Source organism: Spea bombifrons, chromosome 1 (genome assembly GCF_027358695.1).
Source record: "Spea bombifrons isolate aSpeBom1 chromosome 1, aSpeBom1.2.pri, whole genome shotgun sequence".
Lineage (NCBI taxonomy): Eukaryota > Metazoa > Chordata > Amphibia > Anura > Pelobatidae > Spea > Spea bombifrons.
The window spans coordinates 122,584,850-122,603,788 of NC_071087.1; the positions used below are offsets into that span (position 1 = coordinate 122,584,850).

At 38.8% G+C, this 18,939-nt stretch overlaps 2 protein-coding genes across 15 annotated transcripts in view; one reads left to right on the top strand and one right to left on the bottom strand.

Moving 5' to 3' along the window:
- Window positions 1-16,533, top strand: part of RIMBP2 (RIMS binding protein 2) — a 163,295-nt gene extending 146,762 nt beyond the window's left edge. For 4 of the 14 annotated variants that reach the window (XM_053471693.1, XM_053471600.1, XM_053471606.1 and 1 more), the window contains 8 exons: window positions 1,331-1,483; window positions 2,309-2,493; window positions 3,205-3,373; window positions 4,007-4,072; window positions 8,987-9,090; window positions 11,970-12,041; window positions 13,783-13,917; window positions 15,470-16,533. In XM_053471693.1, the coding sequence (XP_053327668.1) occupies window positions 1,331-1,483; window positions 2,309-2,493; window positions 3,205-3,373; window positions 4,007-4,072; window positions 8,987-9,090; window positions 11,970-12,041; window positions 13,783-13,917; window positions 15,470-15,658 (1,073 nt within the window). In that variant the 3' untranslated portion in view covers window positions 15,659-16,533. Of the gene's footprint in view, window positions 1-1,330; window positions 1,484-2,308; window positions 2,494-3,204; window positions 3,434-4,006; window positions 4,073-8,986; window positions 9,091-11,969; window positions 12,042-13,782; window positions 13,918-14,482; window positions 14,530-15,469 lie in introns of those variants that run through there. The other 10 variants (XM_053471654.1, XM_053471662.1, XM_053471639.1 and 7 more) reach the window with 8 other exon arrangements.
- Window positions 16,534-18,255: 1,722 nt separating this feature from the next.
- Window positions 18,256-18,939, bottom strand: part of PIWIL1 (piwi like RNA-mediated gene silencing 1) — a 28,927-nt gene continuing 28,243 nt past the window's right edge. Inside the window, exons 19-20 of the mRNA XM_053457428.1 lie at window positions 18,464-18,611; window positions 18,256-18,372 (exon numbers count right to left, since the gene is read on the bottom strand). Of these exons, the coding sequence (XP_053313403.1) occupies window positions 18,256-18,372; window positions 18,464-18,611 (265 nt within the window). The remainder of the gene's footprint in view (window positions 18,373-18,463; window positions 18,612-18,939) is intronic.

Sequence of the window (18,939 nt, forward strand, 5' to 3'; positions counted from 1 at the left end):
GGGTATGAGTTTGGTATCAGTTCAAGATCACTAAACGTTTTTACTTAAATGGCCCCTTCCCGGAGGTGAAATGAAAGTAGGGGAAATCACTAGCCTTTTATTAATTCCATATGGCCATATGTGCTATAAACTGGACATTGTTGTGTCTCCCATATTTTGGAAATGTGTTTATAGTATACTTCCATGATGTAGTATACTACTAAATTCTTTTGTAGTATACTACAAAAGAATTTGGCTGTATGATAAATCTAATGGCCTTCTGAGTACTTTTGACAATGAGTTCTGATGTACTTTAGTAAAGAAGTTCCTACTACCAGTTACTGTAGTGATGTTGCAACTCATGCCGCACATCACCATTCCATTCTCTTGGGCAATTTCAAAAGTTTCTCCAAGCCCAAGTGTGTTGTCACAAAGTCACACATCAGTATGTCACACCAGTAGAAGTAAGTCTAAAGAAAGCTACATCTATCCTGTAGTCTATCTTTATGTAATAATTTCATAACTGCCCTGTTTGCTGACTCCAATCCCCTCTATTTTAAAAGTGTGGACTAGTGTATTTCCCAAGAAAAAACAATTTCCCAATTCCTATATTTACTCTGTGTTGGCATTTCATCTTGGCTTTAAGAGCTTTGGATGACGAGATGACGAGATGATGATAAACCACCCTTTATTGGTTGTTCCATGGCTTCCTAATGGTTTTCACCATTGTTACCCAAAGAAAACATACCAGCCTCACCCTGCTGCACAAACAATATGCTCATTAGAAAGCTGGGGTTTAATTTGAGAGGCGTTATGGTAAATCATCCTATTACCTTTCACAAGCAATACAGAGTGAAAATTGTACCCCAAGATACTCAAGCTGAGGCTCTTCGTGTATACAGTAGACCGTATCCATAGAAGAAAAATACATAGTTGTATATTAATAAATGAGAAATATTTTGTAGTGTGACATTTTGTTTTCTTGAGACCCCTTTTAAGGATTAGCTTTATGAACATTTGTAAAAACTTTGGTATTTATCATATAGTGCTCTTTTTTCTGCATTTGTTGCTAGTGGTCTATCATTTTTCTAAGTAAAAGAGTTAGAAAAAAGGACATAGAACAAAGATTTTCCATTGTTGCCATTGAGCATTTGAATGTAGGCAAGGAATCAAGAATGTCTAAAACCCGGAGCGAAGTATTTTTGATACATTTAATCATTTTAATGTCTGTAGAATACCCTTTAATTAAACCATGAAGGGAATCCCTGTTAGAAAAGGGTGCCAGTCTATGTGGTCCTCTTTTCTGCACACACAGAGCATGCTTAATAGCTCCTTCCCTTTTTCTCCATAGAAATTACAATGGACAGTAACAGTGAAGGTGGTCGTTCTCGGTCAGGTAGTGAGGGAAATATTTCACCTGTAAAAGAAGAATCTTATTATCCCAGCATTGGAGGACACAGGAAGTGGTCTCTGCAGCGTACCAGGGCCTCTGACGATAGATACGGTATGCAACACAACTTCTTCCTCCTTTACAACCAAGTAATGGTTTCAAGTTCCTCGAGTTTTTATAGTTTTGAAACTTCTTTTTACTGAATATTCGCTGTAATGCCATTAGTTGGTACCTGCTCTTCCAGCAAAGGATTCTAAGGTCCTCTCTAACCGAAGATGGTAATGTGAAAGAGTTTTAGATTAAGAAAATAAAAGTCAGGCCTTGAAATCCGACGTTGGCGTCTAAGACACTTCTCAGTTACTTAATGTGGATTATTCATTTTCTAATTAACATCCCAGCTAGATTGCATGTGATTCAGATTACCCGCTGGGTTTATAATGTGCTTTGTCCTCCATCGTTTAACAGGTAAGTTTTCGTTCTGTAGGCGATTTACAGATAGGAGGTGCCAAGTCCATTTCCATCACCGCCATTCACCCATTCTGTGCATTTTTGTATTTTACTGCATTGCATAAACATTCTCTCATTGCTGTTCCACAAACATATCATTTGTGATGCTTCCAGGTCCAAGCAATGCTAAACATGATGCTGTTACTTACATGGTGCTTCATGCATTAAGACATTAAAGCAAACCATACATTTTGTACAAAATTTAGTTTATAAATTGACTATATGCCCTAGTCCAAATACGTGCTGAGGATGCAGTAGATCTTAAAGTACAGTCAGATACATAGATTTCGAAGCAGATATACCTTGGTAGAGAGTGCACTGAAATGACTTAAATATACAACATTTAACAGCAAGTTATCTTTGACCTACTGGTGGACATTCAAAATGAGTGACATACAAAAATGATTGGCTGTGTTTTAAACGTTTCTTTAGATAGTTATGGCAGCCGGGAACAGCTTTCTTCAGAAATGTATGATGAGTCTGAGACAGATGGTGGTATGGAGGATTTCCCAGTACGGATATTTGTGGCACTTTTTGACTACGACCCAAGAACCATGTCCCCAAATCCTGATGCAGCTGAAGAAGAGCTTCCTTTTAAGGAGGGTCAGATCATTAAGGTAAGTATCCAGATACATAGCTGTGTTTCACAGTTTACGCTCAGACTCCTAGGAATGTTAATGTAGTTTAAATTAAGCTATACAAATTGCATCTGTGGACTGTTGTCCAACTTGGTTTAAACTTGGCTTACATGAATTGCTTTGGTAGACTACTGTCCAACTTACATGACCAGAAAGCTCCATGTGTAGGGGAGAAGTTAAATGTAGTAAAACGAAGATATAGCAGATGAGCTGGACACAGGGGTGTTATACAGCTGTTGTACTGTTCTGTGTAGAAAGTTGATGATTGTCAGTAATTTATGAATGATGCATAATGTATAGTTCAACTTAAAATCTAATGAGGACAGGCCCACCATAACCATGTAACTGATAGTAATGGCCTTAGAATAGAGCTGTCAAAGGTGAATATATGATTAGAAATGTGTGAAATAAATTGAAATGATGTCTACTTTGGTCAGCATTATGCTATGTGCCTTGCCTTTTTTCAAAATATCCTCAGTCCAGATAGTTCTTTTATTTACACTCATTGTATGTATAGCTTTTACTTTCAGAAAAATAAGGAAAATGTGTTTGTTCCTTAACAAATCTTCTAACTTAATGTATTTGTGTAAAATCTTTCTATGAACGTGGGATTGCAATACCTTGTCTTGCAGTTTTGTAGCAAGACCGCTATTATTCTAATGAGGGCTCACAGCATCATTTCACGTTTAGGTGTATGGTGAAAAAGATTCTGATGGCTTCTACCGTGGTGAGATCTGTGGAAGAATTGGTTATATTCCCTGCAATATGGTCTCAGAAATTCAGGCTGATGATGAAGAGATGATGGATCAGCTCCTCAAACAAGGATTTCTGCCTTTGAATACCCCTGTTGAAAAAATTGGTAGGAAATATAATCCATTATTACATCATGTTGGGCTGTTTCCAAGCTGTACCTGCTTCCTTACTGCTATTTACTGGGATACACATTCATACACAAATGTTATGTATCCTATTTGTTTGGAACTACCACTGCATCTTCTATAAGTGGTAATAATGAAACCGCATATTCCAAACATAGTTGGCTTTGAAATGCATTGCTCTTCTGCTTATTAACTGATTATTACAATTATGTAAAGCCGCTCAAATATCTTTTTTTCTGTTATACTGTCCTACCTACCAAAAAGCTGGCATAAGTTTGCAATTTTACACAATCCGAACAAAACGTTAAAAGTATATAACGTGATGACTTTTTATTATCACGTCATATGCCAATTCTTAGTAATAAGTGTTGTTGAACGATTTTGCATAAAATGACAACTTAAGGGCAAAAGACTGTGAATCCTCATAAAGTGTAACCGATACACTACACAGGATTTCTTTTTCACTTTAAACACAATTACAAACACAAGAGCAACCCTTGTTCAGTTAGTATTGTTCACTTTCCCAGCTGAACATTTTTTAGGTTGGAAATAGAACTTTGAACAGCTTCATATGTTCTCCTCTTCTTTTATTTGTATGCATTCCTTTCCTGAAGTCAACAGTGAACGTTTCAAAGAGAGCTCTCGCTCTGTACACCGCAGATCCAGAAAGTCTAAACGAGGTCTGTGCTAAGAAACCCTAACTTTATTCAAGCCATACACAATAGCAGAAATAATTTCAATTGTTTAACCTTAACCTGTAATGTTCCCTATAAGTAAAAAGAGCATGTTTTTGTCCTTTGAGTTTGCATCATTAAAATGTAGATTGGAGGGGTGAGTTTACTAACTTGAGTTGCACCATGCTGGGAACTGAAATCTCCCTGTGTTAACACAGAAGAAACTTGCTGGGACTTTTGCAATCACGGGACCAGGCAAGATTTCACTTAAAAAGCAGAATGTTGGTTAATATGGGTAAGATGTCAGAACGCTGTGAAGCTGTGTTGTTCACACAGCTAGATAAAAAGGGTCATCTTCCTGCACATTGTAGGTTAGTAAATTCACCCACACCCTGCTGAAGCCTGCTTTAACCCCTGGTGCTGCTGGCAAAGCATCAAGCCCACAGAACTGTGTATGTCTATTTGCCTTTTTCTGGTTACAGTTGGTTTCCTCAAAGTGTATTGTGTGTATGTGTGCACGCACGTGTGTGTGTGTCAGAGGGGTTACATTAAATTAATTGGTACAGTTCAGTGCAAAAGTATTCACTCCCCTTGGCATATTTCCTATTTTGTTGCATTATAACCTGGAATTAAAATGGATTTTATTTGGAGTTGATGTAATGGACATACACAAAATAGTCCAAATTGGTGAAGTGAAATGAAAAAAATAACCATGAAGACCAAGGAGCTCTCCATACAGGTCAAGGACAAAGTTGTAGAGATCAGGGTTGGGTTATGAAAAAATATATATATACAAAACTTTGAACATCCCACGGAGCACCATTAAATTGATTAATAAGAAATGGAAAGAATATGGCACCACAACCAGACAAGGAGGGTATTAATCATAGAGGCAACAAAGAGACCAAAGACAACTAAAGGAGCTGAAAAGCTCCACAGCATTGACTCGAGTAGGACCACTTTAAGCAGTACGCTCCACAGAAATAGGTTTTATGGAAGAGTGGCTGGAAAAAAAGCCATTGAAAAAAATAAGCACACATTCGCCAATTGGGAGAAGGTACTCTGGTCAGATGAGAATAAATTGAGCTTTTTGGCCATCAAGGAAAATCCTATGTCTGGCGCAAACCCAACACCTCCCATCACCCCGAGAACACCATCCCCAAAGCATTGTGGTTGCAGCGTCATGCTGTAGGGATGTTTTTCATTGGCAAAGACTGGAAAAATGGAAGGAATGATGGATGGCACTAAATACAGGGAAATTCTTGTGCAAATGGAGGTTCACCTTCCAGCAGGACAATGACCCTAAGCATACTGCTAAACCAGTCGAGTGGTTTAAGGGGAAACATTTAAATGTATTGGAATAGCCTAGTCAAAGCCCAGATGTCAATCCAATTGAGAATCAGTGGTATGACTTAAAGATTGCTGTACACCCACAGAACCTATCCAACTTGAAGGAGCTGGAGCAGTTTTGCCTAGATGTGCCAAGCTTATACCCCAAGATACTAGCAGATGTAATTGCTGCAAAAGGTGACTCTATAAAGTATTTACTTGGGGGTCAGAGGGGGTTGAATAGTTATGCACACTTAAGTTTTCTGCTTTTTTGTCTTATTGTTTGTCTCATGAAAGAAAAATCTTCAATCTTCAGCCATGTTGTGTAAATCAAATGATACAAAGTTCCAGCAAATCCATTTTAAATCTAGGTTGTAATCCGACAAAATAGGAAGAATGCCAAGGGGGTGACTACTTTTGCAAGGCATTGTAATTTAATTTAACTTTGTATTTTCAAAAATTCAGCTACTGGCAAATCTTCATACTTGCACATAAATGCCAAATGCTAAACGTTCTAAATATAATGGGATGGAAATGAGTACCAAGGCCTGTAATAATGTTAAAGGACATAATGGATTCCTCCTTGCCCTGATTGTAGCCCTTGACCAAATTAGTGTTGGCTTTATTTATGGAGCCTGTTCTTTAAGTTGAATGCAATCTCCTGCTGCAGGGATGCAATTATGGCTCTGGTAGTCTAATATAAATATATATATAGTTAGGGTCAGAAAGATTTGGACGCTGGCACAAGTTTTGTTACTTCTGGTATTTACCAAAATAAATTCAAGTTACGGTAACATAATGAATATGGATATAAAGTGCAGTCTTTGAGCTTAAATTTGGGGGTATTCACATCCAAAATGGAGGAAGGGTTTAGGAATTACAGCTCTTTAATATGTAGCCCCCTCTTTTTTCAAGGGATCAAAAGTAATTGGACAATTGGTTTAAAAGCTGTTTCATGGACAGGGGTGTGTTTATTCCTTCGTTATTTCTTCATCAATTAAGCAGGTAAAAAGTCTGCCGTTGATTCGAAGTGTGGTATTTACATTTGGAAGTTGTTGCTGTGAACCCACAACACACGGGCAAAGGAGCTCTCAATGCAAGTGAAACAGACATCCTGCAACAGACAGGCTGCAAAAAGAAAAACTCCATCAGAGAGATAACAGGAACATTAGCGGTGGCCAAATTAACAGTTTGGTACATTGTGAGGAAAAAAAACACACTGGTGAGCTCTGCAACACAAAAAGGCCTGGACGTCCTCGGAAGACAAAGAAAAACCCCTTCACACCATCCAGCCAAGTGAAGAACACTCTCCAGTAGGTCGGTCTCATTATATAAGTCTACCATAAAGAGAAGACTTCAGGAGAGCAAATGCAGATGGTTCATCGTAAGGTGCAAACCATTCATAAGCCTCAAGAATAGAAAGGCCAGATTAGACTTTGACAGATTAAACCAAGATTAACCTGTACCAGAATGATGGGGGGAAATAGTATGGAGAAGGCTTGGAATGGCTCATGATCCGAAGCATAACGCATTAGACATCAGCTGGATGAATTCTGAAGTGTATAGGGATATATTGTCTTTTCAGATTCAGTCTAATTCTGCTAAGTTGATTGGATGGCACTTCACTTTACCGATAGACAATGACCCAAAATATAATGTGAAAGCAACCCAGGAGTATTTTAAGGAAAAGAAACAGAATATTCTTCAATGGCCGTGTCAATCACCCAATCTCAACTCGATTGAACACACATTTCACTTCCTAAAGCCAAAACCTAAGGCAGAAAGACCCACAAAACTGAAGACAGCTGCAGTAAAGGCCTGACAAAGCATCACAAAGGAGAAAACCCAGCATTTGGTGATGTCCATGAGTTCCATGACTTCAAGCAGTCATTGCCTGCAAAGGATTCTTGACAAAGTATTAAAAATATACATTTTATGTATGATTGTGTTGATTTGTCCAATTACATTTGAGCCCCTGAAATAGGAGGCTGTGTATGAAAATGGTTGTAATTCCTAAATGTTTCGTGCAATATTTTTGTTCTACCCCTTTAAATTAAAGCTGAGTCCAAATATTTCCAGATCTAACTGTATATAGTCTTGTAACCATGTCAGTCGTGCTGGGCAGGGCAAAAAGTAACGTCTACTCACAGTGTATATGCGGCAATCCCTGTCCTGCACATCATTTAATTTCCCATGAAGACAAGTATTTTGACCTACCTCTCCTGCCCTCTGTGCTCAGAAGTGCCCCCTCCAGCTTCTCTGAGCCCTGGCCCTACCCCTCTAGCTCACCTCTGCTCTTTCTTAACCTCTCTGCTTACCTACATCATTTGAACTGCCCATTGCCTCCCACCACTGCTCTGATCCATCCCCAATAGTTCACATAATGTGACAAGTCCCTCCTACCCCACTGTGTTCTAACCCACTCCCTCTGGTTCCCCTCCCTTACCATCTTCTTTTCTGACCCACCCACTTCAGCTCACCTCTGCCCTCTTCTGGTTTTAGCCTCCTCCACCAAGTCCCCTCTGCTCTGTTGCGACCCTCCTGTCGTTTTTCTCGCCTCCTCTACCCCCCCGCCACACTGTGCTCTGACCCACACATCTCCTCTGACACACTCACCCCTCCCTGCTCTGATCCACCCCTTTAGTGCCCCTCTGCCCATATTTGTAACAGAACTTACTGATGTTTCCAGCCACTGTCAAACCTAGTCAAGATTGTGCTCTGAATGTTTGTTCACTGCAGGAACTCTGAGTAACTGTGTGAGAGGAAAACAGTTTATAACATCTAACGTACAAACTGCTTTCTCAGAATACCTCAAGGATTATAAAAATAGCTTGGCCTTTCCCATTCCAGATTATGTGGGCTACTTACCTTTACTGACATGTTCTGTTCCGTCAGTATGCAGTAGCGTAGTCTGGATAGGCTGCAGTAGGCTGGATACGCATTTCTGCATTGCATGTGGTTGTGCATATCCAGCCCACAGCCGCATGTATGTCATTTAGAGCCCATTGGCATTGAAATGTCAGGGTCGGTTTACATCCTCAATCTGGCCCTGCTGAACTTCTTCATTCTTCTTAATGAATATAACACCTGATTGGTTGGGTAAGCACAAATACAAAGATGAAATCGAGAAAACCGCACCTCACGTTAATACTGACATTTATTGTCTTGACCCTACCAACACACAGGCCTTAGTGTTTCTGAGATCCAGTCAGAATTTTCAGTTTTATACAAGACTTGAATGTCAATACTAGTATGTGACAAGCTCTTTGTTCTCAAAATAATCAGACAAAGCTAAAGACAAACGCTAGATATGATGCAACTTAGAAAACAAAACTATGCCAAGCACACCATTATTTGTGCTAACATACAAGTAGATCCAGATTCTCAAGGAAACCATCTGATCAGGTATTTGTATTGTAAACAGCTCTATTAAATGTTCAATACTTTGTGTCACAAAAAGCTGCCATCACTGTCCATTTCATCTATTGTGTCTCTTCTGTTGGTTCTGTTTGGCTTATTTTATTGTAATGCCATTATTTTCGGACAACACTATTTTCATCACATGGTTACAATCCATTTTGTGACTTGCAGAGCGAAACAGGAGGAGCGGAAGGCAACATTCAGTGTCCACAAGGAGAATGGTTGCATTGTATGATTATGATCCAAGAGAGAGCTCTCCCAATGTTGATGTGGAGGTACTTACTTTTTCCTTGTCATTTTACTGTGTTATAATGAAAACAGCCAGTTGATATTTTACCATATTGTTAAGCTTCCACAAATGAAGACTATACTTAGCCAAAAATAACTTTGCAAACTTTTTGTCCGGTTAAGTTTCAGTAGCAGGACACTGGTTACCAGAAGTGAGTGGACTGGCCATAGATGTGGCCACAAGCCAAGTGTGACAGATTATATAGTTGTAAAGGGGGGAAGTTGTGCATAACCAGTAACAGGTTAAAACAGGCCATCAGGTATACACAGGGTTAATCTACCATTCAGTGGAAGGGTTTTGTCATGAATATTTGGTGTGGGCCATCTGATAGTAGTACATGCTCTGCAATTGCAATTTGGTGTCCAAAAGTGATGTTAGATTTCAGTACTTAGAATTGGGCAGGCAGAATGAAGTCTTGGCCCTGATTAGTAAGTTCTTTAAATACGAAATAGGTTCTTTTTTGTTTGATGTTCATTTTGGTTTGGCTGGGTTAAAGGGCCGACCTCACGCAAAAAGCTTTAACCCATGTCTGAAACCTGTATTCATGGAACACCCATCGTGTTAACTATTAATCCTGTATCATTCAGAGGCACCAAACCTCTCACCGAGACAGACTCACCCACAGTGCATAGTATCCTTGCTGCCACCCTTCTAGACCCAAAGACTGGAGGGGAAGAAGCATTGTAGCTGTGTCAGCTCTGATTCATGCTCTTCCAGTCCTGAATCACAACAACATGATAGCTTAGACTTAGTCTTGTAATTTACCACCCCACACAAGCGCCTGGCGCTCCATTGCCCTCCTCTTACCTTCAGTGTGAGGCTTCAGTGTGGACACCTGCCAAAAAGAACTAAGGCAAGAAACCTAGGCTGTCGGTTGAAGTATTAGAAGACACAGAAATACGCCCCTTTTTCTGTAACTTCAGCAATGTTGGATAAATGATCGTGATCAGAGGCCCAGATGTCTATAGATCCCCAAAGGTCAGTTGGTGATCTGACAAAAGGGCCAAACAATATCCAAGGACACCAAGTCAAGATTTAAGAATCTTACAACGCCTTGTTGATTTGGGACAGGTGTACATCGTGTTTTTTTTTAATAAGTGAATATGGAAAAAGGTGGCAGATCTTTTTTGAGCAGAAAAAATATAACGTATATAGGTGTGCTACTCCTTTAAAACATCAGACATCTGAACACCACGTTCCATTTCCCCATTGAAAATGACAGAATTAATGGGCGTAAAGTACAGAACGGAAGGGCAGCATTTTCTAGGTTGTATTGTTAAACACTAATTGTACTGACTGATTCTACCAGGTTTTAGTAAGTATATGTGGTAACCAGGGGCGTACCTAAAGTATTTGGCACCTGGGGCGGATCCTCTATGTGCCCCCCCCCAAACACTTTAAAACTGCATAGCTTCTATCGTTATATACTGGCGCAGACATTGAAGGTGGTACAGCATTACTGTTATCATTATATACTGAGGCAGACATTGATAGGGGTACAGCATAACACCTATCACTATATACCGAGGCCGACATTGATAGGGGTACAGCATAACACCTAACACTATATACTGAGGCAGACATTGACGGTGGTACAGCGTAATCCCTATCACTATACATTGAGCCAGACACTGATAATAGTGCAGCATAACTCCTATCACTATATACTAACCCAAACATTGATGTGGTGTAGGCCTACCACTTCATTGTCTGGCTTAGGGATGCACCGAAACGAAAATTCTGGACTGAAACCGAAAATCCAGCATTTACCTGTCCGAAACCAAATATGACCCCCCACAATCTCACACTTTTATTTAAAGTAAGTAACAGAGCAAAATAGGACAAAAAAAAATTCAACAACAATATTAATATATATATATATATATATATATATATATATGAATGATTGTTAACAGCAATCACACCCCTATCGTGCCCAGGCATACCCAGATTCCAACATGTACTAGCTGACTTGGCATGATAGGAGTGTGATTGCTGTTAGCAATTATATATATATATATATATATTGTTTTTATTATTGTTCACATGTGAACTCAGCACTGGAGGCATAGAATCAGACATACAAATCCCGTATTTGCAGGTATACAATAATAATGTATGGAAACATAGCAAGAGATAAAACTACAGGCACAGATGATAGGTTGCACAACCCAAAGCCAGCTCTGGCGTCCACACTGCCCACATAGAACCTGACCAGCACCCAGATTACACACATAGGATTTACCATCTTTGTCCCAAACAGCCCGGCCTGTGCCATCTTTGTCCCATAAACACCCTGCCTGTGTCATCTTGGTCCCCAAGGCTCAAACATCCTGCTTGTGTCATCTTTGCCTTTCCACAAATCAATTATACATCTATCATACACACAAACACTTTAACAGTCATTCGCTAATTAACACTTTCATTCACATAAATAATTCACACAATCATTTATTCTCTCTCATTCACACAAATTTACACATTCATTAATGCATTCTCACAAACGCATTATCTCCCTCATTCAGACAATTCATCTACCCCCTCTCCCTCCTCACTATCTACCCCTCCTCCCTAGCTACCCCCCCCTTACTACTCACTATCTACCCCCTCTCCTCCTCACTATCTACCCCCTCTCCCCCTCACTATCTACTCCCCTCCCCCCTGGGGGACACCCCCTTGCCCCCCGCTAGGTATGCTACTGGTGGTAACTAATTTAAATGTCCTTCTCTTAAACTGCCCTAAGCACTCTGGTGAAGAAAAGTATAGGGAATTCCAAATTAAATGGTTTGAAACTTGTATAATGTATTAAAGAGAAAAGCAAACTAAAATCTTTTAACTAATTGACATGATTCTTCTTCCTTCCAGGCTGAGCTAACATTTTGTACAGGAGATATAATCACAGTTTTGGGGGAAATCGATGAAGATGGATTCTACTATGTAAGTCTATTTCACCACAGAGAGCTTATCTTAAGTAGAACGATGGTAGAGAATGTCTTCCACAATAAGTCCTGTGCTGTCATGGAGGTACCAGATGTTCTTGTATTGCTGGAAATTGGCGTGAACAGGACTTACTAAATACAGATGTTCTTTACCATGTTGTGTATGTATTAACGGGTGTGATTGGGACACCTGACCATTACCTGACTTTTATTGACTTGCATTGTAATTACATAGACATTAATATGCAGTTGCCCCCCCCCTGCACCTATAACAGCTTCCACTCTTCAGTAGAGCATTTGTGAGGTCAGGCACTGATGTTGGACAAGAAGGCCTGGCTCACAATCTCCGTTCCAGTTCATTCCAAAAGTGTTCGATGGGGTTGAGGTCAGGGCTTTGTGCGAGCCAGTCAAGTTCTTCCACACCATACTCACCCGACCATGTCTTTATTGACCTTGCTTTTTTTTTACACTGGGCAGAACCATGCTTAAAAAGAAAGGGTCTTCCCTAAACTGTTCCCACAAAGGTGAAAGCTTAGCACTGCCCAAAATGTCTTGGTATGGTGAAGCAAGATTTTCCTTCACTGGAAGGGGCACAGCCCAACCACTGAACAAGCCCCATACCAGTATACCCCTCCCCCCAGACTTTACAGTTAGCACAATGCAGGCAGGCAGGTAATGTTCTTCTGGCTTCAGCCAAACCCAGACTCGCCCATCAGACTGCCAAGCAGAGAAGCGTGATTCATCACTCCACAGAACACGTTTCCACTGCTCCAGAGCACAAAGCAAGGTTCATAAAGACATGGTTGGATGAGTTTGGTGGAGTTTGACTGGTTCACACAGAGCCCTGATCTCAACCTCATCAAACACTTTTGGGATAAACTGGAATGGAGATTGCAAGCCAGGCTTTCTCATTCAACTGAATGGGAAAAACCCTCCCACGGAAACACTACAAAATCTCGTGGAAAGCCTTCCCCGAAGAGCGGATAACTACAAAGGAGGGGACCAACTACATATTAATGTCTGTGCACTTAGAACGTGATGCCTGTTCAGAGCAAATGCTCTGAAAAATACCCCTTGACATGACCTTCCGGTGATCAGTCATAGAAGCCCCGATGGAAGCCCCAGGTAGCAGCGAAGGTTGTCTGTGTACATTGCACAGGCATCCATCAGCTGACCCAACTTGACACCAGGGAGTCTGAAGCATGGGGGACAAGTCTAGGGATGCATCGGTAAGTCGGTGGGGGGCATATAGGGGGTATAAGGCATATCTGGGGGGGCAGAGGTAAATAGGGGTATAAGACAGGGGGCAGAGTGGCATATAGGGGGTATAAGGCATATCTGGGGGGCAGGTTGGCAAATAAAAGGAAATAAAAACAAACATTGCATTTTTCTCAATCATAGTTTTTATTAAATATGAAAAACTAGTTTACATGTGAATTGATATTTACTAGTAAAACTTTTTTCTTATATTCTGACCTTTTCTTTATTCTAAATTAATATTTTTGGGAGTCGTCTTATAATGAAGGTCATCTTATAATCAAGCAAATACGGTATATATATATTTTACACACTCTATATTATTACATGTATAGCATAACGTGCCACTAAAATAAAACCAAGTATAACTTTAACTGATGTGTTATGTATCTATATATGCAGCCGTTTCAAAGACTTGGTAAGTTGATGTTAGATACTTGTAATATCTTGACTGATGTCCTTTTTTTGGTTTTTTTACACAGGGTGAATTAAATGGGCATAAGGGCCTTGTCCCATCTAACTTTCTGGAAGAAGTGCCTGATGACGTGGAAGTTTATATATCTGATGCACCCTCAAGGTATTCTCAAGAGGTTCCAGTTAGGACAAAAGTGAAAAGGGTATGTTTATTATGCTTACTGATTTTATAACAGCATAAAAATGTCAATGTTCTAAAAACTTATAGGGTAAATTTAGCATCCACAGTAAGTAGGTGTTTGGTTTGGTTCCATGATACCCTTATTTTGGTAAAGGAAATAATGATGCCATTTAATGGCCTTCTGTCTTCTATCAGACTAAACTGTAGGATATTCGCCACATTAGATCATACTCATATCCTGTAAGTTCATCCTCCCTCAGTGGCCTTAAGAAATTGTTTACCCCCAAAAAACCCATAGTTGTAAAGAGGGGTTTGCTTTCCTTTGTTGGACTAAAGTGTATCATTCGTGCAGTTACCACACTTGCAACAAAATTTACTCTAGTGATATTAGCATACTGAGCGTAGCTTGAGAACTCACACTGAATGGAAATTGGGAAAATTACAAAACAATGCATGAATCATCCAGGGCCATTTTTATTATTATTTTTCAACTATTAACTGAATCCACATTTAGACATTATTTTATTTTTTTGGTGTCATCACTGCTGTATTTTCTGTTTTGTCCTTGCTCATCTACTTGGGAACAGAAGAAGAGTGTTCATTTCACACCTTTATAAGGGAATGTAGCCTAAACGTAAGTGAGCAACTGAAGATACCAAGAGTCAACACTAAGACCTGAGTGCTAAGGCATCCAAATGTATTTTTTCCTTTGAGTTGTATGTTTCCATGCCAAGGTGCATATCCATTATTTAAGTCTACAAAATTGTCTTAAGTACTGTTAAATACTAACCAACTAGTACGTTGGAAGTATACCTTCTAATACAAAAAATATACATTGAATGTTCGTCCTTTGATATGAAGCTACCTACATTTTTTTTTGTAAAGCAAAATCTGACCACCAAATGTTTTTTTAATAGAACTTGCAATGGTCTGAAACATACAGCTCTGACAGCATTAATGCGCACACACTAACTGGTATCTTCAGGTGTGTACAACTGGGATGTTTGAGTTTTTTCTCTCTTAGAAACTGACCTTGATTTTGAATCAGAATTAGGTTGAAGCCCATATTAAATTGCAATGTCAGATGGCCCCATTTTCAAAACCTTCCCCCTATGCATTTGGTTCAATATAGCGTTAAAACCACCCATCATCAGTTCCCAGACTTAAAGGCTCCATCACCACTGAGGTGAATTACTATTTGTTCACTAGGATTGTATGTGTAGAGGAAGGGCTTTAACCTCAGTCTGATTCTAATTAAGGCTCATTTTAGTATCTTTCTTGCTGCGTGCCAAACCCTTCAAGTCAGTCACTTTTTTATAATGGACAAAAAATAACCGGAAATTGCATCTCACAGTTTTGTATGATTATAAAAATATTATCCTTTTAGAAAGTGTCAAATAAACATTAACTTCTTACGTAAAGGAGTTAATGGCATGTTTCTACACTTTGAGGTTGTAGAATTCTCCTTTAAAAATGATTCCAAAACACAATGGTTTGACAGTATGGAATGGCTTTAGCAAATGCCCCAAACTAATTTTGTTAAGACAATGACATTAATTCTATTACTTTTTTAGGCCCCATCTGAGAATACAGGTACACCAAGGAGAGCACCGTCGCCAACAGTCCACCTTAATTCTATGTCACCACCATCTTCAATGGGTTCAGGAAGCCCAATGAGAGCCAGAGAACGGTCCTCAAAAAAGAAAAAAGGTCTACTATCCAAAGGGAAGAAGCTGTTAAAAAAGCTTGGAGCTGTAAAATGAACCATCCCAGAAATATTAAAGCTCCAACTTTCCTTTAGGATCAAATGATTGCGTTCACCATTGGAGGAAGCACTCAAGCAAATTCTTAACAAATAAAATATTAATAAAGCAAATACTAGCTGGCTAATAATCACACATCAGAGATAACTTTCCATACAATAAATACAAATCTTACAGATAAAAAAAAAAAGAAAAATATCTCTGGCCTGGTCTTGAAACGTGTAGCCTTGGTGTTTTTTGCCTTACTGATGCACAATGATTTATAATGTTCGATATGTACTGGATATTTATTTGTATGTTGTGTGCATCCAGTCTTATTCTACCTGTAATACTGCAAATTAACAATTCATTGACCACTGTCCTTTTCAAACTGGAATCATTCATTCAATCATTCAGCCAACCATACTCCATTAATTTGATTCTACATAGTCCATGTTTCATATTTGGTCCATTAAACAACAGTATCTAAAACAAATACTAAATAGTATTATCATCTACAGTCAATAAAACAGGTAAAAATATGTATCGGTCAATAGAATAAGTCCACTTATATTTTCAGATTGGCAACATTTAAAGTATAATCACCATCTAGTCACAATTTTGTAATTACAGTCCATTTGTAAGTTGTTTTTATACATTATTTTCAGACTGCCTTTTTTTGTAAAATGAAGGTTTACAATGAAAACAAATTAACACTCCCTTCATTGTGTCTTTAAAATGTACATAAACTGTAAAATACTGTTGTGCTAGAGTTATGAAACTGAAACGTTCCTGGCCTCAATGTGATTAAAGTATCGTGTGAGTGTGTGCATGTGTACATTTGATGTGTAAATTATTTTATATATAAATAAAATTTGATATTTTGTAAAAAAAAATTGCAATATTATTTTACTAATTTGACACTGAAAACTGTAGCGTGGGGAAAGTTCCACTGTGTAAGAATCCGGTGTTCTACATAACACTATGAAATAAAAGATTGGAAAAACAAAATAGAAAATCAACCAAAGTTTATTTTGGGCACAATGTTCTGCACACATTTTCCTCAACAGAGAAAACAATTACATAATTAGAATCACTTTTAACTGTAACAAAATGTTAAATGCTAAGGACATTCTTTTAAATTACTGAAATCCTCCCTGACGTTGCTCATTCACCCAACAATGCTCCGCTCATATGTTCTCATTATGTTTCTCACTTGGTGCTGAGGGCAAGTAACAAATCCTACAGCATTCTATATGCATTGTTTGTATGGAAGCAAACGCCACAGGTTTTGTTACTTAGCTAGGTAGCTAAAGCTCTGCACAAAATTCCGTTTTCCTCCATCAATGCGGATTCCAAAATCTAAACTTGCTATATGTTTAACGGTTTAATTATTCAGCACCAACTACGTAAGTATATAATTAAGTGTTTATCAAAAGTCAAGAGAAAAACAGATATACCCTATATTTTTCTTTCAAATAATGGAAGAACCCCCTAAAGTCCCCCAAAAAGTATAAGAATCTGATTAAACATGGAAGAACCCAGACACACATTACACATATTTTGACAAAGTGGTTTAGTTGAAGCTGAGTTAGGCAAGCTTGATCATAAACTGTATCAAAATATCAAAAAGCATGCAATTAGGAGGTGCTAGTAACTCATAATTATGGAGTCTTCTTATGCTTTGTCTCAAATAACCTATTTCTTTTAGTTTTTAGTACAGCAAAAACAAAACATGCAGGAAAGTCCAGCATTAGTGTCACACAAGATTTAAAGAACCAGTTAGGCAAACTTGAAATTCCAAAGGATTATTATTATTATGGAAACACTGCTTACAAACTTCATCAATGTAGGATGCATCAATCATTGAAAAATTACAAGAAAAAAATACAAGATTAATGCTAGTTAAACTTGCATTGACCTCGATCGGAGTTGTAAAGCACATACTTAAGTATGCTTCTTGCTTCAGTAGAGGTAGCCAGGGTGAGGACGGAAATGAAACAGAAGTCACACTAACTACACTAAAAATAGAGGGCATGGCCAAACTCAAATGTAGTACATTAAGTAAAAAATGGGAGATGGCAGCATCCCCCCAATCATATGTATAAAACAATACATAAGTACTTATGTGCAAACTTGGGAACTTCCCAGGATAGGCCACCTGGAGCCACCCCACCTTATAGAGGAGCAGTGTTTCGTGAAGACTAGGCAAGCCACGCGTGGAGGCTGGGCCAGTCCAAGATATCCTTAAATTAGCTGGGAGTAGAAGGGGAAGTTGGCTGGCATAGCTAAATGCTGCTTCTCTGGTCAAAAAAGGTGGTGACCTGACAACTCAGGAAAAAAATGCTTCCCTTGGAGACTCCAGGTCAAACCCAAAGTTCTCGGGTATGATTATGTGATACATTTTTAAAAAAAAGTATATTCTCATGCAGTTGCTTAATGCCATCATTATAAAATAGTTTCATTTCAACTAATAAAACATTCAATAGGGTTTTTGTATCTTCATCTGGAATCCCTACTTGCATACAACTCAGTAGAAGACACACTTGAAGACTATTTATGGAACTGAACGAACTAATACGATAAACTGAAAATTCTGCTCTAGCTTTTGATTTACTCTAAAGGTAGTACAGGCGGTCAGAGAGTGACAGGTGTGGTTCTCTGTGGATACTCTGCCCCACCAAAAAGGCTAGTTTATGGGCATACTGGCATGGAGCAGGCACTCTGATTACACCCTAAAAGAGATAAGCAATGTTAATGCAACATCAAATTAATCCATCATGATTAAGCCACAAGATCTATGTCAATTTAATGTAATATACTCACAGGCCAGTTAAAGTAAAGATGGCAAAGTTTGTATGTCAACCTTTGCATATGGTCTGGTTTCAGGGCACCGCTGTCATAGACGACATTGTAATGTGTTGGAGATACAGTGCCTGCTCGTACAGCTTGGCTGACTATGTAGAAGTCATACCTATGCGGGAAATGTAAGAACATAAAAAACATCAAGCTGGCCAATAATAAAAGGTGCTAAAACCTTAAATTGCAAATAAGCAGGCCAAACAAAAGACATTGCAATCTTTTTTATGGAGTCCAATACATTTTATTGGAATTAAATCAGTTTGAATATTCTTTAGTTATTAGTAAGAAAATTATATTTTTGCCTCTCTTTTTCCTCATGCTGGCGGCCTCCATTAAATGCGGTACAAGTACCCTTCCTGGACATGCTCAGTAGCATTCCAGTGCAAGTCTATGGAAGCTGATATTCAGCTACGACAAATGTGATTGGCTGCCACAGCTGC